This window comes from Falco cherrug, chromosome 8 (genome assembly GCF_023634085.1).
Source record: "Falco cherrug isolate bFalChe1 chromosome 8, bFalChe1.pri, whole genome shotgun sequence".
In the NCBI taxonomy this organism is placed as follows: Eukaryota; Metazoa; Chordata; class Aves; order Falconiformes; family Falconidae; genus Falco; species Falco cherrug.
Window position 1 is genome coordinate 53,698,697 of NC_073704.1, and position 18,163 is coordinate 53,716,859.

Here is an 18,163-nt window from a genome sequence, read left to right on the forward strand (position 1 = left end):
TTGACTAGAGGCACTAAGGATTTGAGGTGGTGTCTCGACAAAGGTGTTTGCTCCCTTAGACCTTTTTATCTGATGGGAGAGGAGATGTTGCATCATGAGCTTAATTGAGATGATGGAGAAATACTCTTCTTGTGCTTCCTGGGGGAAGCTGGGTGGGCAGGCAGAACTCAGGAGTAACCACAAAACTTTTGTAAACGAATAATAAAGCCTTAGAATTAATGCTAGGAAATGGTGCTGAGCTTTTGGGGCGACGCCAGTGGGAAAATTTTCCTTTGAAAAATAGTTTGCAATGTTGAGGCAAATAACAGTAGAGAACTTCACAGCAGCTTTCCATTATTGCCCTGGCCGACACCACTTACCCGGAGTGTTTGTAACCCTTGGGCTTTGCCGTCTTGCTCTTGCAGCTCTGGGAGCAGAGGAATTACCCTCATAAAACCTGCATGAACAGACGGAAGCCTGATTCACCTCTTGCCAGCTGGCTCTTGGCTGTGAATCGCACCTCATGTTAGACAAAACACGCTGATATGGTTTAAATTTCTGTGAAAGGTGACCTGCGTTATCACAGCGTGTCCCAGCGCAAACCACACATCAAGGCTGTTGGTAGTCTGAATAGATCCTGCGCATGTTGGGATGCGGTGAGATGTTTGGATCTGGTATGCCATCAGGGAGCAAATCTCAGAAGTTTGAAGCTTTTGTTTCTTGGTGCAATACTGCTGGCTTCTTTGAAATGTGAGGGGTGATGAGTGATGAGCTGCCTGGAAATACCAAGCTCTCGATTTCTTCTGCAGTTCCTGTTGAAAATGGTGGGAGAAATGGAAAATACAGTGTAATAGCTGGTAATTACAGTCAATTTTTCTCTTTGTCCAGCACATTCATACGCCCTCATCCTCTCATGTGTTTTGTATCTCATGCTGTGAAGCCTCAGGATTGACTCAGCAAAGATTTAGTGCCTTGTGTATGCAGAGAGGCAGAGAAGCATTGTGCATGTATGACTTGTCCAAAGCTGCTTGTAATTACCAGTTTAACTTGCATTTTATTCACTACAGTTTCTTCTGTGCAATTAACTCCTTGTGGAGGGAGGTGTTGGGTAAGAGCTGGGGAGAGACCTGGAGAAACAGGGAAGGCACATTCCCTGCTCCTGCTTTGCAACATCCCTAGTGTCGGCACAGGTGAACAGCATCTGGGGGATGCAGCGCTGTTCGCCTGGTTGGATTTGAGCGTAGGGGTGGCATGAGTGATTAATGGCACCCCCTTTCCCCAGAGGGACCACATACATCATTTAGCACCAGCACATGTCGTGTCTGGCAGGCGGCTCACGTAGGAGTGCAAGCCTGGCTTTGAGTGATGGTAATCAGTCTGCTGGCCCCCACTAGGTCTTCCCCTTCTCCATCGGATATTTTTTTTCTTTTCTTCTTCCCTCCTTCACTCCCTTTCAGGTCGGAGAAAGGGGAAGTAGCCCCTCAGCTGGTTGGTGGTTTTACTCCTGGTGTGCAGTTTCGCTTTGCTGGGTTTGCTGCTCTCAAAGACTTCACACCAGAAATTTACTGCTTGTCTGGCTCCAAAATAACTGGTTTGCCTACACCTTTATAACACACGTTTGAGTCTGTAGCCTGGCATTTTCTTACACATCTGTTCAAAGACATAACTTTAATTTCTATCAGGAAATGCAGTTTTTCTTCTAGTGTTCATTTCGCCCTCCCCAGTCTTCCTTCATGGAAAAAGCCTAAAACTTAAGTTTCAAGCATCGTCTTCATATCTAACTAGCAATCTACGCACAGCATGTGGAAAGCCTATGTCTTTCTCAGTCCCACGGGGTCCTCAGCAATGTTACACTGAATGCTCTCAGGATTGTACTAACATATTTCCTTTAATTTTCATATGAAACCTTGATGCGCCTTAATTTCCTTGTTAGGAAACTTTAATTGTTCGGTGAAATATTTCATTTGTAAGTCTTTTACTACTGTCCAGGGACACTTCCTTTCCAAAATACTGTTCATGCCTTGCAAAAATGTAACCCTCTTAAGAAATAAAAACGCTGAAAACTAGCAATAAACAGATAAGATTCTGCCATTTTCCCATTGTTGTGTAAGCCTGTGCTACTTAATGTAATTCAAATTGTCTGCTGGTTAGACACAATACATTTCCCTCTGCCCTCTGCTGGGTTTCTCTGCCTTTTTGCACCTCTCCTTTGTACTGACTCTTCCTCCAAGTGCTATTGTAGTTCAGCTACTGGAAGGATTACACTAGAGAATGATGCAAAGAAAATGATTAGGATGAACTGTATCTAGATACTGATATCAAATTACAAGATACCTTATGAGGAAATGGGAGCAAAATAGATCTAAAATGAGGCTCATTTGATAGAGTACTGCTCACTGATTGTGGGGAGGGAAACCCTTGGGACTGTTCCTAAAAGAAATTTCATGGGTAGTAAACTGTTACTTTTACTTTGCATTTCATTTGTCTTAGAAAAATACTTTGTTAGCAACAGATCCTCCACAGGGAAGCAATTTTGTAAAGAAAATATTTTTGATCATTAGTTCAATTTGTATAATGTTTAGTTTCTCCTGACTGTCTTCAAATAACTGGCCATTGCTGTTTCTGAAATTGCATGTCCTTGGGATGCTGCTGCTTCCCTGTTGAAGCTACAGATTAAGAAAACCAAACAGTACCTTGCTGCCACCTTCTCCTCGCTGGCCTCAGCCCCTGCAAATCTTTGTCTGTGTTGTTTCCTTGACAGCTTATCGTTTCTGTCCTCCTCCCATGGAGCCTGACAGGCACAAAATCCCATCTTCTCCACTGATAACAGTTTCTGAAAATCTGTCTCATCTTTCCCATTCAGATACTCTGTTTTGGTGATTTTTTTCTTTCCTTCCTTCAGCATTTCTGTTGGGCGCTCCTGTTCCTTTCTTCACAGTTAATACAAACCTTCTTCAGCTCTCAACACTTAAACGGTTGTCTTCATCTTTTAGATATTTTCCTAAACAAAACAAAGTAGAAAACACAATGAAAATATTACCAGATCTCACCAGATTCTCCTGATACTAGTGTCATTTCAATATTGTGATGTTATTTTCTAACACTTGCCTGTATCTGCTCTTAACTCATGCTCCACAGGCTGAGGGTCCCTCCATGCCAGCCTTCCCCAGTGCTTGTTTCTCGTGGTGTGCTGCTCTCCATACACACCTGCAGAGATGTGGAAGCACAGGAGGGCCCTGTTCTTGCAGCTCTGGCACATAGCCGCTGGTGGATGCGTGGAGGTCAACAGCTTTGGGCCTCCAGTCCTCAAACAGAGCATGTCCAGTCCAGGTGTCTCCTTCTGGGAACTGCACTGTCAGGCTCTCCATGCCCTGGGTGGGTTGTGTGTGCGTGCATGGAGACTTTTTCCAACACACACTTTAGGCAAATTGGGACAGGTTCTCCTGCCTCTTACAAAAGCAGCAAAAGGCTAATGCTACAAGCAACATATGCTTCTGTTTCAAAGGAAAAGGAAGAAATTCACTGAGGAGCACTTGTATGAATTTAACATGCCAAATTTTATTCCTAACATTATTCTTAAGAAATAGGTGAAAGATACTTGGAAGAAATGGGGCAGCAGGAAATATCTCACGTAAGGCTGGCTGTGACAGCAAAGGAGACATTTACTGAAATGCTGAAGTCTTTAGCTCAGTTGCTGGAGGTAACTCTGGGCTATTACAGGGAGCAAGTCCTGTGGCCTCTCTTACAGGCTTACCTGTGTGGTCAACAACTGGGAAGGAGGAAAATTAATTCACAATTGAAGCAGAGCTCCACTTGTCCTCCAAGGCTGGAGGCTGTCCTCTAAGGCTGTCCTCCATAAGCTGTCTGATGTCTCATTCAGCCGTTGCATTTGTGTTAGTTGATTTGACAGTAAGCCCTTTGGGGCAGAAATATTATCCAATTTGATTATCGAGTGCTACAGTTCATGGGTGTATAAACAAGGAATTATGAATGCTTTAGCTGGATATTGGCTTTTAGTATGAGACTCTTCTGTTACCAGCTGCTCCTACTCATCTGGTCTGCTTCAGAGGAGGCAGCAGTACTGTGATCCACAGTGATAGTGACATAACAAACACAACAGCTGTTTAAAAAAAAAAAGTTTCACAGACATTTCTTGACATTCTGTTAAGAAACTGATTTAAATATCTAGATTTATCTGCATAAGCTCACTCAAAAGAAGCATAGATAACCTTACTGATCGTTTTGCTTTGATGGGAAGCTGCAGGGGAGGGAAACAGACCTTTATAATTCAGGTTATAAAGCAGTCTGCAAGGACTGGAGAAATATGTCTTTCCTTCTGAAAAATAAGACTTTGTAGTTTGCCAGGAGCTAAGATTAGTGGGTCAGACAGCAGTAGTTACCTCCAGGATCCCGGGGTACTCATCTACCTGTGAAGGGACACCACTTCATATGTTGCTAAATCCTACTGATGCGACAGAAACAGCCTACTGCTTGTCTGCCAGTTTTTAAGTCGCTTGGAGGTATTAAACAGTCTAATAAGGGACACTTGACTAGGGAAGGGGGCTTGAGCAGTGCTTGGATTTCATACCTGCAGGCACACCTGGATGGCAGACGTGCCAGATGGGTGGACACCGAGTTCAGATGAGACTTGCCTCCCTGCTCGCCTGCTTCTCCAGCCTGCTGCGTATCACTGCTGTCCTGCCTCCTGCTATGGGCCCCGCTCCATCCTGGAGTGCCTAACTAGATAGGTTTGCATTCCTCCTAAGCGTGCTAAGCCCTGGGAAGTTCATCATGCAGCTAGTAATTATCAGGATGACTTACCTTCTTATCTATTGCTTCTGTTGTAAACCTGAACGGACCTTGGAGAGTCCTAAAAACGGTACGGGGTGTTTGTGCTCTGTGTGCTAGGCAAGTAGTAGTGCGATTCAAGCTGGAAGGGAGCAGCACAGGGTGCATCTTTAAGGCAACTCACTGGCTAGAACAGGCCCAATATCCAGGAGAATAAAAAGCATCTGTTAATTTGCAGTGACCCTTCTGAGCTGCCCAGGAAAATTCTTTTTAAGGCCATATTGTGGCCCATGTGGTTCTTCTCAGAGACAGGCTGCTCTTAAGCAAGGTCCTGCAGCTTGTCAGCAACTTCTTACCCCTCTTTGGGATGCCCAGCACCACCTGAATATCTGTGAGCTGTTGAAGCAAGAAAAAACAAAATTATTTTGGAGAGTCACTAACGTGCCGATCTTTTCCTTTTTGAAAAGTAGACTCTTAATGGTCTTCACATTTCCTCCTAAATAAATCTCTTGCCAAAAATACCAACCATCGCTGTCTATTGAGATGAGCAACTTTCAGTATTGCTTCAGCGAGAACGTGCCGCCTTGGCATTTATAAAACTATTCATATTTTCAAGCAGGATATTAATAATTTCTTACTTATGTTGAAGTGATGTAAGATGAAAAATTAATGTGGATGTTACTTTCTCTTCCAGATCTTGCAGGCTGGTTGTGCCTCTGATGTGCATAGTCTTAAATGAAGTCAGCATTTTCTTTTGAGCTCTAGTTTTACTTCCAAAGCAAGTAATAGGAAGCTGACACTGTAAATACCTGACAAAGTGTTTCAGACTGCTGAACTTTGTTCCATTCAGACTGGTCTTAATCAGCCTTATTACGGAAAAGGGAAAGTCCTTTGATGTGGTCCAAAACTTTGACTGTAGAAATTAGTGTAGCAGTGTTTCTCCTCAGTGACTAAATTGTGAGGTGGAAAGTGAAAGAGTTGGGCCCTTTCACACGTTAGGTTTTGACCACGTCTTAAGTTTCTTGGATCCCTTCTGCTCCATCTACCCACACAGCTAGAGAGAGTAATATTTCTTCTGGGGGGCATAAAAATTCCAGGGGATTCTTGAAGCACTTCTGATAAATGGTAAACATGCTGAAGACCTTCTTAAATATTGGCTGGTGACTTTGTGTTTAAAGGCTTAGTACTGGAATGGATGGCTTGTTAGAGTGGATTTGACTTTGGAGGTATTTGTAGAGTCGCTTTCTTCCACCATCTTTCTTTCCAACTTAAACCCAGTGATAAATTCTTTTTTTTTAATCATCACTGTTGTCTGTGTGGGAAGAATTGTGTCTCCAGGGAGAAGTTATCCGAGACTGTTAGGATCTCTGTCTCTTCAGTCTCTCCCTGCTATTCTTGTCTAGTGAAAAGCAATATGTTGAATGCTGTCATGGGCAAAGGGGGAAGCAAGGGAGAGAAATGGCCTGTTGCAGTTTCTGCCGTGGCACTGGGCGGGCAGGGCTGTGTGCAGGAGACACCACCGTGCCCTGGGACTGCGGGAAGTGCCTTTAACCTGCCTTAATAATTAATATTTGGGGAGAAGGAGAGGGCCCTGCAGGATAAATGAGCATTCATTGAGTGTACATGCAAACAGATGTTAGCTGAAGTAGAATGGAAGAGAAGATGCCCGCTGACCCAAATTTCTTACAGTATCCTGTTCTATGTCTGAAACTTTCATGCTCCGACTACCTTAATAAGGAAACAGTTCCTTAAATGTTTTACCACATATGTTTTTACAATTTCATAATACACTGTTTAATGCATGCAGCCCATCTTGTCTGGGCTGCTGCCTTCACCATTGTTCTAAGCTGGACCATCATCGGCTCTCAGCTTGCGTGTGCTCAGCTGAGACTTGGACCAGTAATGGCTGGGTTTTGCCAGGAAACTTGGTGTTTTGTAAACACTTGGGTTTGCTGTTCTGAAATCTGTTAAATGGTCAGCACTTCTTTGAAAAGCAAATGGAAGCAATCTCATGGAAGCAATCCCATGGAAACAAAAAGCAATAAATGTTTGTGGTCACTTGAAAGGATTCAGAAGTTTATTATTGTTAGTTTCTGCAGGGGATGCAGAATAACAGCTGGAGTCATTGCATGTGTGCCGTGGGATTGTCATTTGCTACTTTTAATTAAGATCTGACTTTGTTTCTGTGCAAATATATCCCCTACTATATATATATTTTTTCAATCTGAAGAAGGCTCATGGCTTCATTTCACATCATTGGCAATGTCACCTTACCATCAGGAGTTCTTTAAAATAGCCTATTTTCAATGACTTAAGTCTCAGCTTCTTAAGTGTGAATGTCATTCTGAGTTATGGAAATGAAGTAGATAGTTCTTTGGTCATATAAAGTCAGACTGTATGAGGGCACGAGGTTTAACCTCACGTATGTGTTTTGGTTTCCTTAAAGCCTGTGTGTAGCTGAAATGCCTGCTGCGACACCAGGCATTGGTGGCCAAACCTGAGCCCCGGTGTCAAGTGCTGTTCTGAAAACAGCTGAGTATGTTTGGCAGAAAAAAAAATCACGGAAGGATAGAGAATATCTGAATTAAATACTACTTTTGCAAAATGTTACAGCTTACCTGAAATGAGTATTTCTGATAGGTGTACACTTACTCTTCCTAGTCATGTCCCTCACCCCTCCCCACTCTTTGCCATAAATATGGTTTGTAGTTAACTGTAAAGTACAGCGTAAGTCTAGATTAAGAACGGTGAAGAATATTTAGACGTTACACTATTCTTCCATTGAAAACTGAATGCTGGAGTATGATCGAGGAGATATAGGGGGGGCGGTTGTCAGCTATTGTCAGTTTTCTGCCAGAAAAATACAAGGGTCCGGAGAAAGGAAATGTTTCTTGTTATCTCTAAGGATGTACCTGGGATACAGAATGCTAAATGTGAGCCCTTGTGTTTGTCCTGGTGCTCTCCCATCCTTGCAGATGAGCCAGGAGCGCTTGGTAAGAAGCAGCTTTGCTCTGCAGGCTTTGATATTGCAGCGGCTCTGGTGTCTCATCCTTCTAAGAGGTATTTTGGCTTTGGTAACGTGGACATGAGGTGACAAACTGTATCTCTTCATGGTTCCCTGGCCTGACAGCAGCTGGGGTTTCCTCTGCTTTCTGGGGACGGTAAGGGCTTTTCATGGAGAGCGTAGGAGGGGGATGGCTCTTGAGCATCATATGTGGTGGAATCCTTAATCGACTTCATTCCTTTGTAGCTTATCTGTCTTGCAAAACCATACCGTACTCATCACTCCATTTCTATGACCTGTCCCATGGAGGGACTACTTATTTTCCGTTTCAAACACACTTAAATTTAGCTTAACTGTTGAAAGACACTTCATTTCCTCTGGAGACATTTAAACTATTTTGCTGTGGTGAGAACTGTTTTCATGATTTGTCGCTGCTCTCCCAGTACTGTCCTCGAAGGGTCTGGCTGCAGCAAACTGCTCCAGCTTCTCACTGCCACGAGGGTGCTGAAGGAAATAGGCTTTTAACTCTTGCAGGGAGACTTTCTTCCCAGTGTACACTGAAGTTTGCTCCCTTCTTTTTCCCTTTTCCTTTCAACAGAAGTTGAAATAACCCCTTACGCAAGTGGAAGAGAAGGATTTGGCACAGTCTTAGCAGTGCTGTAATTTAAAGTGAGCAGGTAGTTTTAATCCACAGACATTATACCTATGTGATTATCTTAACTGCCTATTATGCAAAAATAGCTGTAGTTAAAATGAAACTATTGCTTTTGTGTTTATTGTGAATGAGGTAACTACTTTTTAAAGCTTGATAGATTCCTGGATTGTTCTGTAGGGGCTTCTATCTCTGACAGTTCTAGCTTTTGTGCATCTTATTTGCCTTTCTACATATATTTTGAATTAAAACTGCTTAAAAGGAGATGATGAAAAAAAAATAAATCTTCAGCCTCTGAAACTCTTGTATTAACAGTGTATCACATCTGTTGAGCAGAGCGCATTGCTGGCAGGGTAGGGCAGAGCTCCAGATGCAGTGTGGTCTCACTGCACCCTGATGCTGGAGTAATGGGTGTCTTGCTGTACTGCTGCTACAGCCTCTGGAAGATGTCTGTGTGGGGTGTGAGTGTCCCAGCCAGGCACACGGGGCGCAGGTTGGGGGGATGCAGAGTTACTTGGGAGCTTGGGGAGAAGTTGTGCAGTGCTCAGAGTGCAGGTGAAATCAGCAGACAGGAGGTAGCCCTTCAGTTTTTCTAAGAGGTAAAACCAACTTGGAGCCCAGGGAAGGGAGGTGATGCTTCAGAGATGGAAGAAAAAGGATCAGGATTGCCTGAAAGTAAACTTTGGTTCTGTAGATCCCAAAGACAATAAGCAAAGGTCATTTCAGTAATTTTGTGCTATTACCTTCTTTTAATTTCCCTTCTTTCTCCTTCACAGTGGCTCTTGGTCGTAATCAGCCCTTGAAAAAGGAGAAACCGAAATGGAAAAGTGATTACCCCATGACAGATGGACAGTTGCGCAGTAAGAGAGATGAGTTTTGGGACACCGCACCAGCTTTTGAAGGTCGCAAGGAGATTTGGGATGCCCTCAAGGCTGCTGCACATGCTTTCGAGAGCAATGATCACGAACTGGCACAAGCAATCATTGATGGTGCAAACATAACACTACCACATGGTAGGTTCATCTAAGATGGATGTGGCCTGTGAGAAGTGTAATGTAGGTTAAGGCAAATGTGGTTTTAAGCTGAAAATCAATTGAGATATATATGCAATAGTTTAAAATGTGCCTGTACCTCAGTATGCATGTCTTCCTACTTGGTGTTTCAAAGCAAAATCATGTTTGTGTGTAGAGGGACCAAGAAAGGCTACTATTCTGTAGTTACCTGAATTCTAATGTATCATCTGGCACGTGGTATAATGCACAGTTTTAGGTGTCTGATCTCTGTAGGCAACACTTGTGACTTTCTGTAATTTTTTGAAACACCTGGATGCTCGAAGGCATAATTTTCTTATTTTTTTCCGAGCCTCCCTTTGTAAGGAAATAGATCCCCTGCACCACCACCACCACCACTACCCACCCCCATCTTATGGGTTTCTTTGGCACTTAAATCGTCAGGGGATTTTAAAGTTTCTCTTCTGAAGAGTATGAAAAACTTCCCCAAAACCTTGGTGCTGGCAGTCTGCTGTAAGATCTTTGAGATAAAGTCTAGGTACTTATTTTGAGTGCTTTCCTCATTGCTCTGTTGTTCTGAATTCTGTTGGTTGGTTGTTTTTTTTTTTTTTTCAAGCTCTCTTCTCCCTCACTCCACCCTTCTGAAATTAATCACTTCCCTTTACTCCCAATAAAAATAGAGTTCAAGTTCTCTATTTAAAAAAAAAAAAAAAAGTAATTGAATGAATTTGTACCTTCAGTAACCTGAAACAGTCAGGATGAAACTGAGTATGAAAAAAACCAAACAAAAAAACCCCACAAAAAACCCCCAATCCACACCAAAAAAAACCAAACCAAAAAGCCCACCAACCCATGACAAAATGCACAAAACTGAAGCAGGCATGTGTTCTGGTTAAGTTCTGTTTGGTGCCCTCTCTTCCGTGGGTTGACTAGTGTCTTCTGGGGAGAGAAGAAGGGTTATTTGGAAGATCACATACGTTGCTTTCCAGGGTAACTAGTCTTCATTAGATTGAGTATTCATATTGCCTTTTTTTTTTTTTTTTTATTGGTGATGTTTAGGACTTCAGTTCCCTTAAGAAGTCACAGTTGATCATGTATTCAGTTTGGAAGGGGTGGATTTAGGGATCTGTCTGTCTTTTCCCATACTAAAGTGTGAAGCATTACTAGTAGTTGTGGCTTAACGTGGTGTTCTCCCCACTTCTGTTGAGTAGTCAGGATCTCTGCAATGTCGCGAGAGTTGGAAACTTCCATAGCTGCAATACAACCTGGCTTTTCCATTATTCATGGCCAATCTGTTGTGGTCCTCCAGATCATTGTTTGTTTTCAAGGAGGTTTGTGGTTTGCTGGTTTGACTGATAATGAGGGAGTTTTCATCAAGGCTGCTTGCTTATGCATACAGAAATGGTTTCTGTAGTAGCTGTAGTTTTAAAGAGGCATTTGTCCATTATTTCCAGAACATGCCAATGCCAAGGAGATCTCAGGCCTCCTCTTTGACAGACTGTTGGAGGTCTGTATCCATTCTAGACCAAATGCATTAGAGAGAAAATTAATTTCCCTGCTGTAAGCTAAGATGGTTTTCAAAAGCGGGAGGAGTCGTCAAGTTGTCTGGTGTGGAACTGGTATCAGAAGACCTCTTTCTGCCCGTGTTTGTCATACGTGTTTCTTTCCTTGCACTAATTCATCAAACTGGCCAGAATCTGAAAATGCTAAATTACCTACAAGGCTTCCTGATTTTTATATATATCAATACTGTATTTTAAATAGCGTAGCATATTTATTCTGTTTCCAGAAAACAACAGAACAGTCTCATAAATTGATGATGATGCTAGATTTTTGTCCTTCCAAAACATCTACATTCCTGAAAGTGTCCCAGAAGAAGCTGGGTGTTTAGGCACTTGCAAGCTGGGGAGAATTGTATAGGTGAAAGGCATCTGGCAAAACAGGTAACTGAAGTTACTGCTAATTTTAAGTCACCATTCAGATAAATGGAAATCATTAATGTCTCAGAGATTGCATATTTGCAGACCTAAGATAGTCACTGCATTGTTTTGTTTAATTGCTAAAAGAGTAGAGGCCAGGAAAATTCAATGTTACATATGGGGCAGGTTTAACAAAATATAAATTGCCTTCCTCTATGGTCTCTTACTGCTTACGTGAGTTGCTCTGCAGGTCGGATGTTTGCTCAGCCTGAAGAATTGTCTCGGTGTGTGACTGTCCACTCTCCATGGTGAGGGTCTGCATTTGCTTATGACCATACATAGAAGACCGATAGAAAAATAATTCTTTCAGTAAATGAAAATTTGAATCCAAAGCATGCTTTTGCAGTGAGAGGGATATTATTTGTATAATGTGGTTATGGAATTTGACAAGACCCCAGTAATGAGCTGTTTTGATGGCGTTAGATTATGTGTTCAGTTTAAATGTTGCACAAGTGTACATACAAACAGCACTTCCAAGGGAAACATTAGGTTTACAGTGTCAAGTCATGCAAAGAAGCAGTTTGACATGTTGGGTCTCTGCTTCGTCTCATTAAGCGGCATAACAACTTGTAATTGTGGAGGAGGATTTTATTCAAGTGGGAAAGTTTAAGCAGTTTAAACCTGCCTGGAAATTTGGGTCTGTCTTTGGGTTCTGAGATGGAGTCACTTGTGTGTCTGTCTTCCTTGCCTACAAGAAGAGAAGATAAGTGATGTATATTTTCAACACTCCCAGATTTTGCAAATAGTGTTTCTTAGTTTTTTGAATACGTGCTTGTTAAGCTCAGACTTTATGAGCATGTTTCAGGCTTTTAAGTCCTAGCAGTTTCTGGTTGCAAGCAAAAATCTGAAACTGGGCAGATAACTCACATTTCTTCTCTTTGGGCAGCTTGAGGAATGTAGGATGGATGCCATGCCCTGGAAATAAGCCTTTTAATGTCGTTGAATGTAATACTTAAGGGGGAAGAAGTATGTGAACTCTTAAATTTGGCTTTTCAGCAGACAGTTTGTTTCAGGTCCTGCCTACTGCTAGCAGACTGTAGGCTGCTTTCTAAGGCCCACATGCAGAATATTCAGAATATTTCAGAAATAAGTCAGGAATCCAAGTTGTGTCAGAAGCTCTGTTACCCAAGCTGGGCCTGGCCTAAGGCCGGATTCCAAATACAGAGAATATTTTGAATATTTTTCCAGAATCTTGAGTTTAGTAGTGATTTTTGTACCTGCATAATTGTTACTTGCGTTTTATGCAGCTTTCCACTGGTGACACTTGTACATCAGCTGCATGCGTAGTTCTCTCTGCAATGTGACCTTTCCGCTACAGGGAAAGCTACTTCTAGAAATTCAAGTATTTCTTCGTCATCAAGCATTGTTGGTGCCATATATGAATAGATTATGAATAAAAGCCTTCCATTTACGGACTCAATAATGCCCGTTGTCAGCAAACTGAGCTTATCTCCAGGCAGGTAGCACAAACAAACTGTCCTTGTTCTGAGTGATACCAAAACCCTCTGGGGTTTGGTTTACAAAAAACTTGCTTTGTGCAAAATTTAAGAAAGGAAGATAGAAATCCAGCTGCTCTGTGTGCATTAACTACCCAGTCCTGTGCTTACCCGACTTACACCGCTGTCTAGCTGTACTCACGTAACTGTTGAGCAGTGCTGTGCCCTGTCTTCCCACCCTGCCCTGGGCTCTGGGCAGGGACCTGGAGCGTGGCACGAGGCCTGTGTCACCTCTGAAATTCACCTTTTCTATCTTTTTTTATTGGCTGTAGCTCTTTACCTGGCCAGGCAGCAAATTCAGTTTGTTTTTCCATGTGCAGTTCAGGCAGTGTCTTCTATAGCAAAGTTAGAATGAGAATCAAAATGCTTGTAGAGGCTCCTGAAATAACACCTAAATGCCTACATGCCATTTTGCCATTTTGTCTTCTGGGCCGTGAGAAACCCTGGTAGAAACTCTTTGGGAATGCCTCCTTGGAGTTTAGGCTTTGTTTCTTCAAATAGGAGCAAAAGGGAAAATCTGTTGCTCAGGCAGTGCATGAAAATGCTCCGTATTTCCCCAAAGAAAGCAACCATTTGGGAAGATGACATGCAGAAATCAAGATTTTTTTTTTTTTTTTTTCACTAAGTAAATAATTTGACAATGTAGCTGTAGCATTTTTGTACGTGAAAACTTCTATTTGTGATGGGACAGACAAGGATGGGATGTTCTTCCTTTGATTTCTTAGCTCACCAAAGAATTCCTATGGAAAACTAACATCAACTGAGATAAATTTCTTTAACTCTATCGAAAACATGGAAAACTTCTAACTAATTTTTTCCTCTCCCAGAGGAAGAGGTCTTCTGCAAAATGATGCAATACTGTGAGACTGTGGCATTTCCTCCTATTTATTTTCTTTGTGCACAACTGAGGCTTAAAAAACCCAAACCAAATCCATAGATCCCCATTTTTAACTGTCCCTGTGTGGTAAGCATGTTGTGTATGCATTCAAGCTGTGTATTATAAAATTAAACCTTGCGGGAAGTGGAGGAGTGGGAAGAGGGGGCTGGGGAGTGAGTAAGGACTGGCAGAGGTTTGCAGATACAGATTCTGGCCCTAGCTGATGCTGCAAAAATAAAATTGCTTTTTTTATTGCAGAAACCTATAGGAAAGGGAGGAAAAACTCACATCTTTTAATGCTGTGCTCAGCCAGATACCTCACTTGTCTAACCTGTGTGAGGAAGACTCTAACCAGTGTAATTTTTCTAATGGATGCCTTTTGCTGTCTTCCGCGGTTAAAAATAGCATGTAAGAAGCATTAAATAAATAAATAAGCTTGTGGGATGGGCTTAGCACTTCTCATCTATCTTGGGTGCCTCTGTGGGATGTATTTAAAAATAGAAATAACGTTATCGCCAATTTATACTTTTTTTTCCTGATGTCTTAAAGTAGCACATCCTCAATATTTTATTAATGAGTCCATTTAAATTTAATGAAGAACAGTTTTACATACTTCTCAGCTATCAAAAAGGAAATGTTGGAGCATGTGGTATTTTATTAGGGTCTGCACCAAATGTTAGTGTTGAGCTGAACTTGTCCTGAAAGTAGTTAATATTAATTGGAATCTGTCTGGGGTTAAGTGGACTTTTGAAATTTCAGGATGGACACTTAATCCGCTATAGCGTTGTTACCAGTATATTGGATTTAACTCTTTTAATGCTGTTTGAACAATAAAAGGGCCTCTCTGCTAAGACTGGCTTTGTGCTTGGGAGCAGTCAACTTCTCTGTGCCTTAAAACACAGCCCCTGTAGCTCGCAGCAGGCTTTTGCAGCGAGCAGTCTTGCAGCGCTGGCTCTTTGTGTGCAAGCAGAACTATCGCATTCACTGTGTGTAACACTTGAGATCATCAAAAGTAGGGATGTGAGTATTAAATGCTGGTGAAAAGTAGGTGAAATTACTGAAAGGTTCTTGCTGTGAGCAGAGCATTTTCTTCTCCTTCGGGTGAAATATTGAACAGAAAACAGTAATAATAATAATAAAAAAACTCAAACCAAAAAAACCAAAGCCAGCAGCAATGGTGTAGAGGAAAGAATGCTTCACCTCCACTGTTTACCCCACCCACCCCAGTCCAAACACAAATTCCTAATTCTAGAAAAACTCCTTGCCCCCCCCCCGCCCCCCTTGACCTGTATGCATCGTACTGTGTTTTGCTGCCTTTGGGCCTGATGTTTCCCTGCACTAAAGAGCAGCTTTTAATGGCTGTGCCTGCAGTCCTGCATCCTTCTGAGCGCTGCCTCCCCTTTGTGTGCACTGGAGTTTCAGAGACTGTCGCTGTCTCAAAGGACATTACATCACTTCATGTACCTGCTGTTCTTTATTTATACCAGCTATCAAGACCTTGGGGGTGCAAGGTGGAGGGGGAGAGAAGATGATAGCTAAAGCTGATGGAATGGTATGATTTTGGATAAAGAGGAGAGCAGCCCATAGCACGGGTGTGTTTGGCAGGATGTCAGTGTTGCTTTTAGCATTGATTGCATTCAGCGTGCGAGAAGTCCCAAGGAGGTTTTTATGCTGCTTAAGTAAATCACTGGGAGCGTTGGGAAACTTCTGCTCCCTGCCTGGAGGTGGTATTTCACCTTCTCTCATTGGTCTTGAAGTAAATCGGAAGAATTATTGAAATGAAAAATTATGGAAATGAAAGCTGTGCCTGTGCTCAGAAGTGTTGGGCGGGCTCACAGGTTATTGATGATGGGCATCAGTGTGCTTTCTTGCTGCCTAGTGCTGGTAGACTGTTCATATGTTACCTTTTTAGGATGGTGTTTTACTAACTTTGTTCAGTGGATGCTGTTACTTTGATGCTATACTCACTGACATTATTCTAATGTTTAGGGAAATTTCAGGCTGACAGATCTTGCCTTGCTCTAACTTCTTTTCTGCAGTAGTTTCATGAAAAGCTTATATACCAAGATCATGCTGGTGCAAGAAATACGGGATTTGCCTAAAGCAGCTTTCCCCGGTGTTTGAGACTGGATGGCAAACACAGTCTGGACTGGTGGTAGAGGCAAACCAAAAGCAAAGTTATCCTCTTCTTCCTTGCAGGGCTGAGGACCACAGTGATGGGAAGGCTGAGCGTACGTGCCATCACTGTTAGTCATCCCAACCAGCTTCATCCTTGCTTATAAGGAGAGTGGAGGGTGTACAGACCGTCCTTTGCACAACAAAACCACCTGAGGTTGCACGTGACTTGGAGTGAGGAAAGGGAGGAGCGATCCCAGTAGCTTGTTCTTGTAGAAAGAGTAAGGGAGGATGAAAATAGCATTCGGTGCTTTTATTGAAAAGAAACCAGACAGTTCTCTGTCCTGGAGAGGGGAAATTAGCACCCACATCCCAGAGGACCCAAAAGTGTCATTTTAAGGCTGTATCAGCCATTAGTGGCTGTGCCACTTTGTAATAATTTAACCAAAGGTGTTATGTATCACCAGCATATAAACTGTTCTGTATTAAAACCAGATCATATATCAGAAGAGGGATTCTTTGTGCTACCCAGAAGCGAAATCAGGCATACTTTTTCTAAGACAATTTGAGGCATGGTCTCTAATTGAATTTATTAGAGATTTTATTCTGTTGCAGACTGTCCATCACCTTTTGGAAAATATATCTAATGTGATGCTTTTTACCTATTAAATAGGAATATTTCCCAAACTCTGTTTCTCTGTGAATGTTAAGGATCCTCATGTCACATGCTTGATCTTTGTTGACATCTGAGAATTGCTGCATGTGAGTGCCAGTGGTGGGATGCTACTGTAGATGAGCTTTCTGCAATGGGCCCTGCGTATCCGTCTCGTATACTGATTTTCCAGGCTCCCAAAACATGTAATTGCTAAAAGCGAGCTGCTAGATGTAGACAGAAGAGGAAGCAGTAGAAATTAGTCAACAGGCTCTCAGGAGTTAGTCTTTAACGTTGTACAATAATTCAGAAATACCTACAACAAAATTGTATAGTAGATGTTTAACACTGACCATTTAATGTATGTCTCCCATAAAATAAGTAGCTCCAAAAGTGGAACTCTAATTTTTATACTGCTTTTTGTGTGATGGCTTTATTGGACTTAACTGTTGTAGTGATGAATCTGTACAGTAAACTTTGCCATGGCATCTTTAGCATTTAAATTGAATCTGTTTCTGTAAACTGCTGCCTGTTAAGCCGCAAGATCCATGGGTTTTTTTCTCCCACCCTTGCCTGCAACTACTGTATCCATTGCTTAGCCTTTGCTAGGGGATTAAGGCTGTAGGAATTGCTTTCTCAGTAGCTCATTTGTCTGAAGAGACTTTTTAATTGTCATTGACAAAATATTTTTTCTATAATGTATTACATTGTCTGCACACATGTGAAATGTTGAACAATGTGTTACTGTGTGGGGATACAGAATGCTCGCTCAGGTTTCTCTAAAGTCTCTTTAAAAGGATAGTGAAAGGATTTGGTGACTGTGGCTGTCTAATTTTAGATTTCAGCAGAGTTAGGAAAGCTTTAGGAGGTCTGACTATCAAAGCGTATCTGTCAATATGATCAGCAGTAGTACCGAGATAAGCACACAGGCTGTAAAAAGCTAAGGAAACTAAAATCTTTCTGTAGTGAGCATCATAAAATTTACAGTTGAGGCTATTAGGTTTTTTGCTTCTTATTTTTGGGGGGTTTTGTGTTTTTGTTTTGTTCTAAACTCTGCTCAGTAGAAAGCAGTTCTTAGTTTGAGGGGAGGCTTCTCTGTTTTGTTTTTACTTAGGGTAAAAAAAAATACCAACAGTAAGGAATTAAAAGCCCAAAATTGCTGGTGTCTTGCAAGGAACCAGGCGAGTTGTTGTTAGTGCTGAGGACGTGAGTGTGCGTTAGGAGAGTGCTTGTGTTTTGGTTTTTCTTCGACACATCAATGTCTATTTTTAAAAGTTGTTGATGTCAAGTTCCCTCAGGTTTATCTTTGCTAAAATGGTTAGTGAATACATTGAGTCTGGCTTTTACAAGACTGCACCCAGACTGGTTTTAATACCTTCCTGCCTCCGTGTGTGTGCGGCACCGATAGATACTCTGGAAGAGGGAGGTGGGAGCTGCAGCCCCAGTTTCGCTGGTGCCCCTCTCAAGTTTTGGCTGCTCTGGTTGTTGCAGTCTCATCATCACATCACTCTGAAGCATGGACGTGATGCAAAGACGTGACAAACTTGACAAGAAATGCTACTGTCCCACTGCTGGATGAGCACCTGCTCTGGGCTCCTGCGAAGCAGTGGG

General features: G+C 42.2%; 1 protein-coding gene across 1 annotated transcript in view; it reads left to right on the plus strand.

The window, feature by feature from the left end:
- The window catches only part of UBTD2 (ubiquitin domain containing 2), a 61,118-nt gene that overhangs the window by 21,402 nt on the left and 21,553 nt on the right, over positions 1-18,163 (plus strand). Inside the window, exon 2 of the mRNA XM_055719022.1 lies at positions 9,200-9,436. Within this exon, the coding sequence (XP_055574997.1) occupies positions 9,200-9,436 (237 nt within the window). The remainder of the gene's footprint in view (positions 1-9,199; positions 9,437-18,163) is intronic.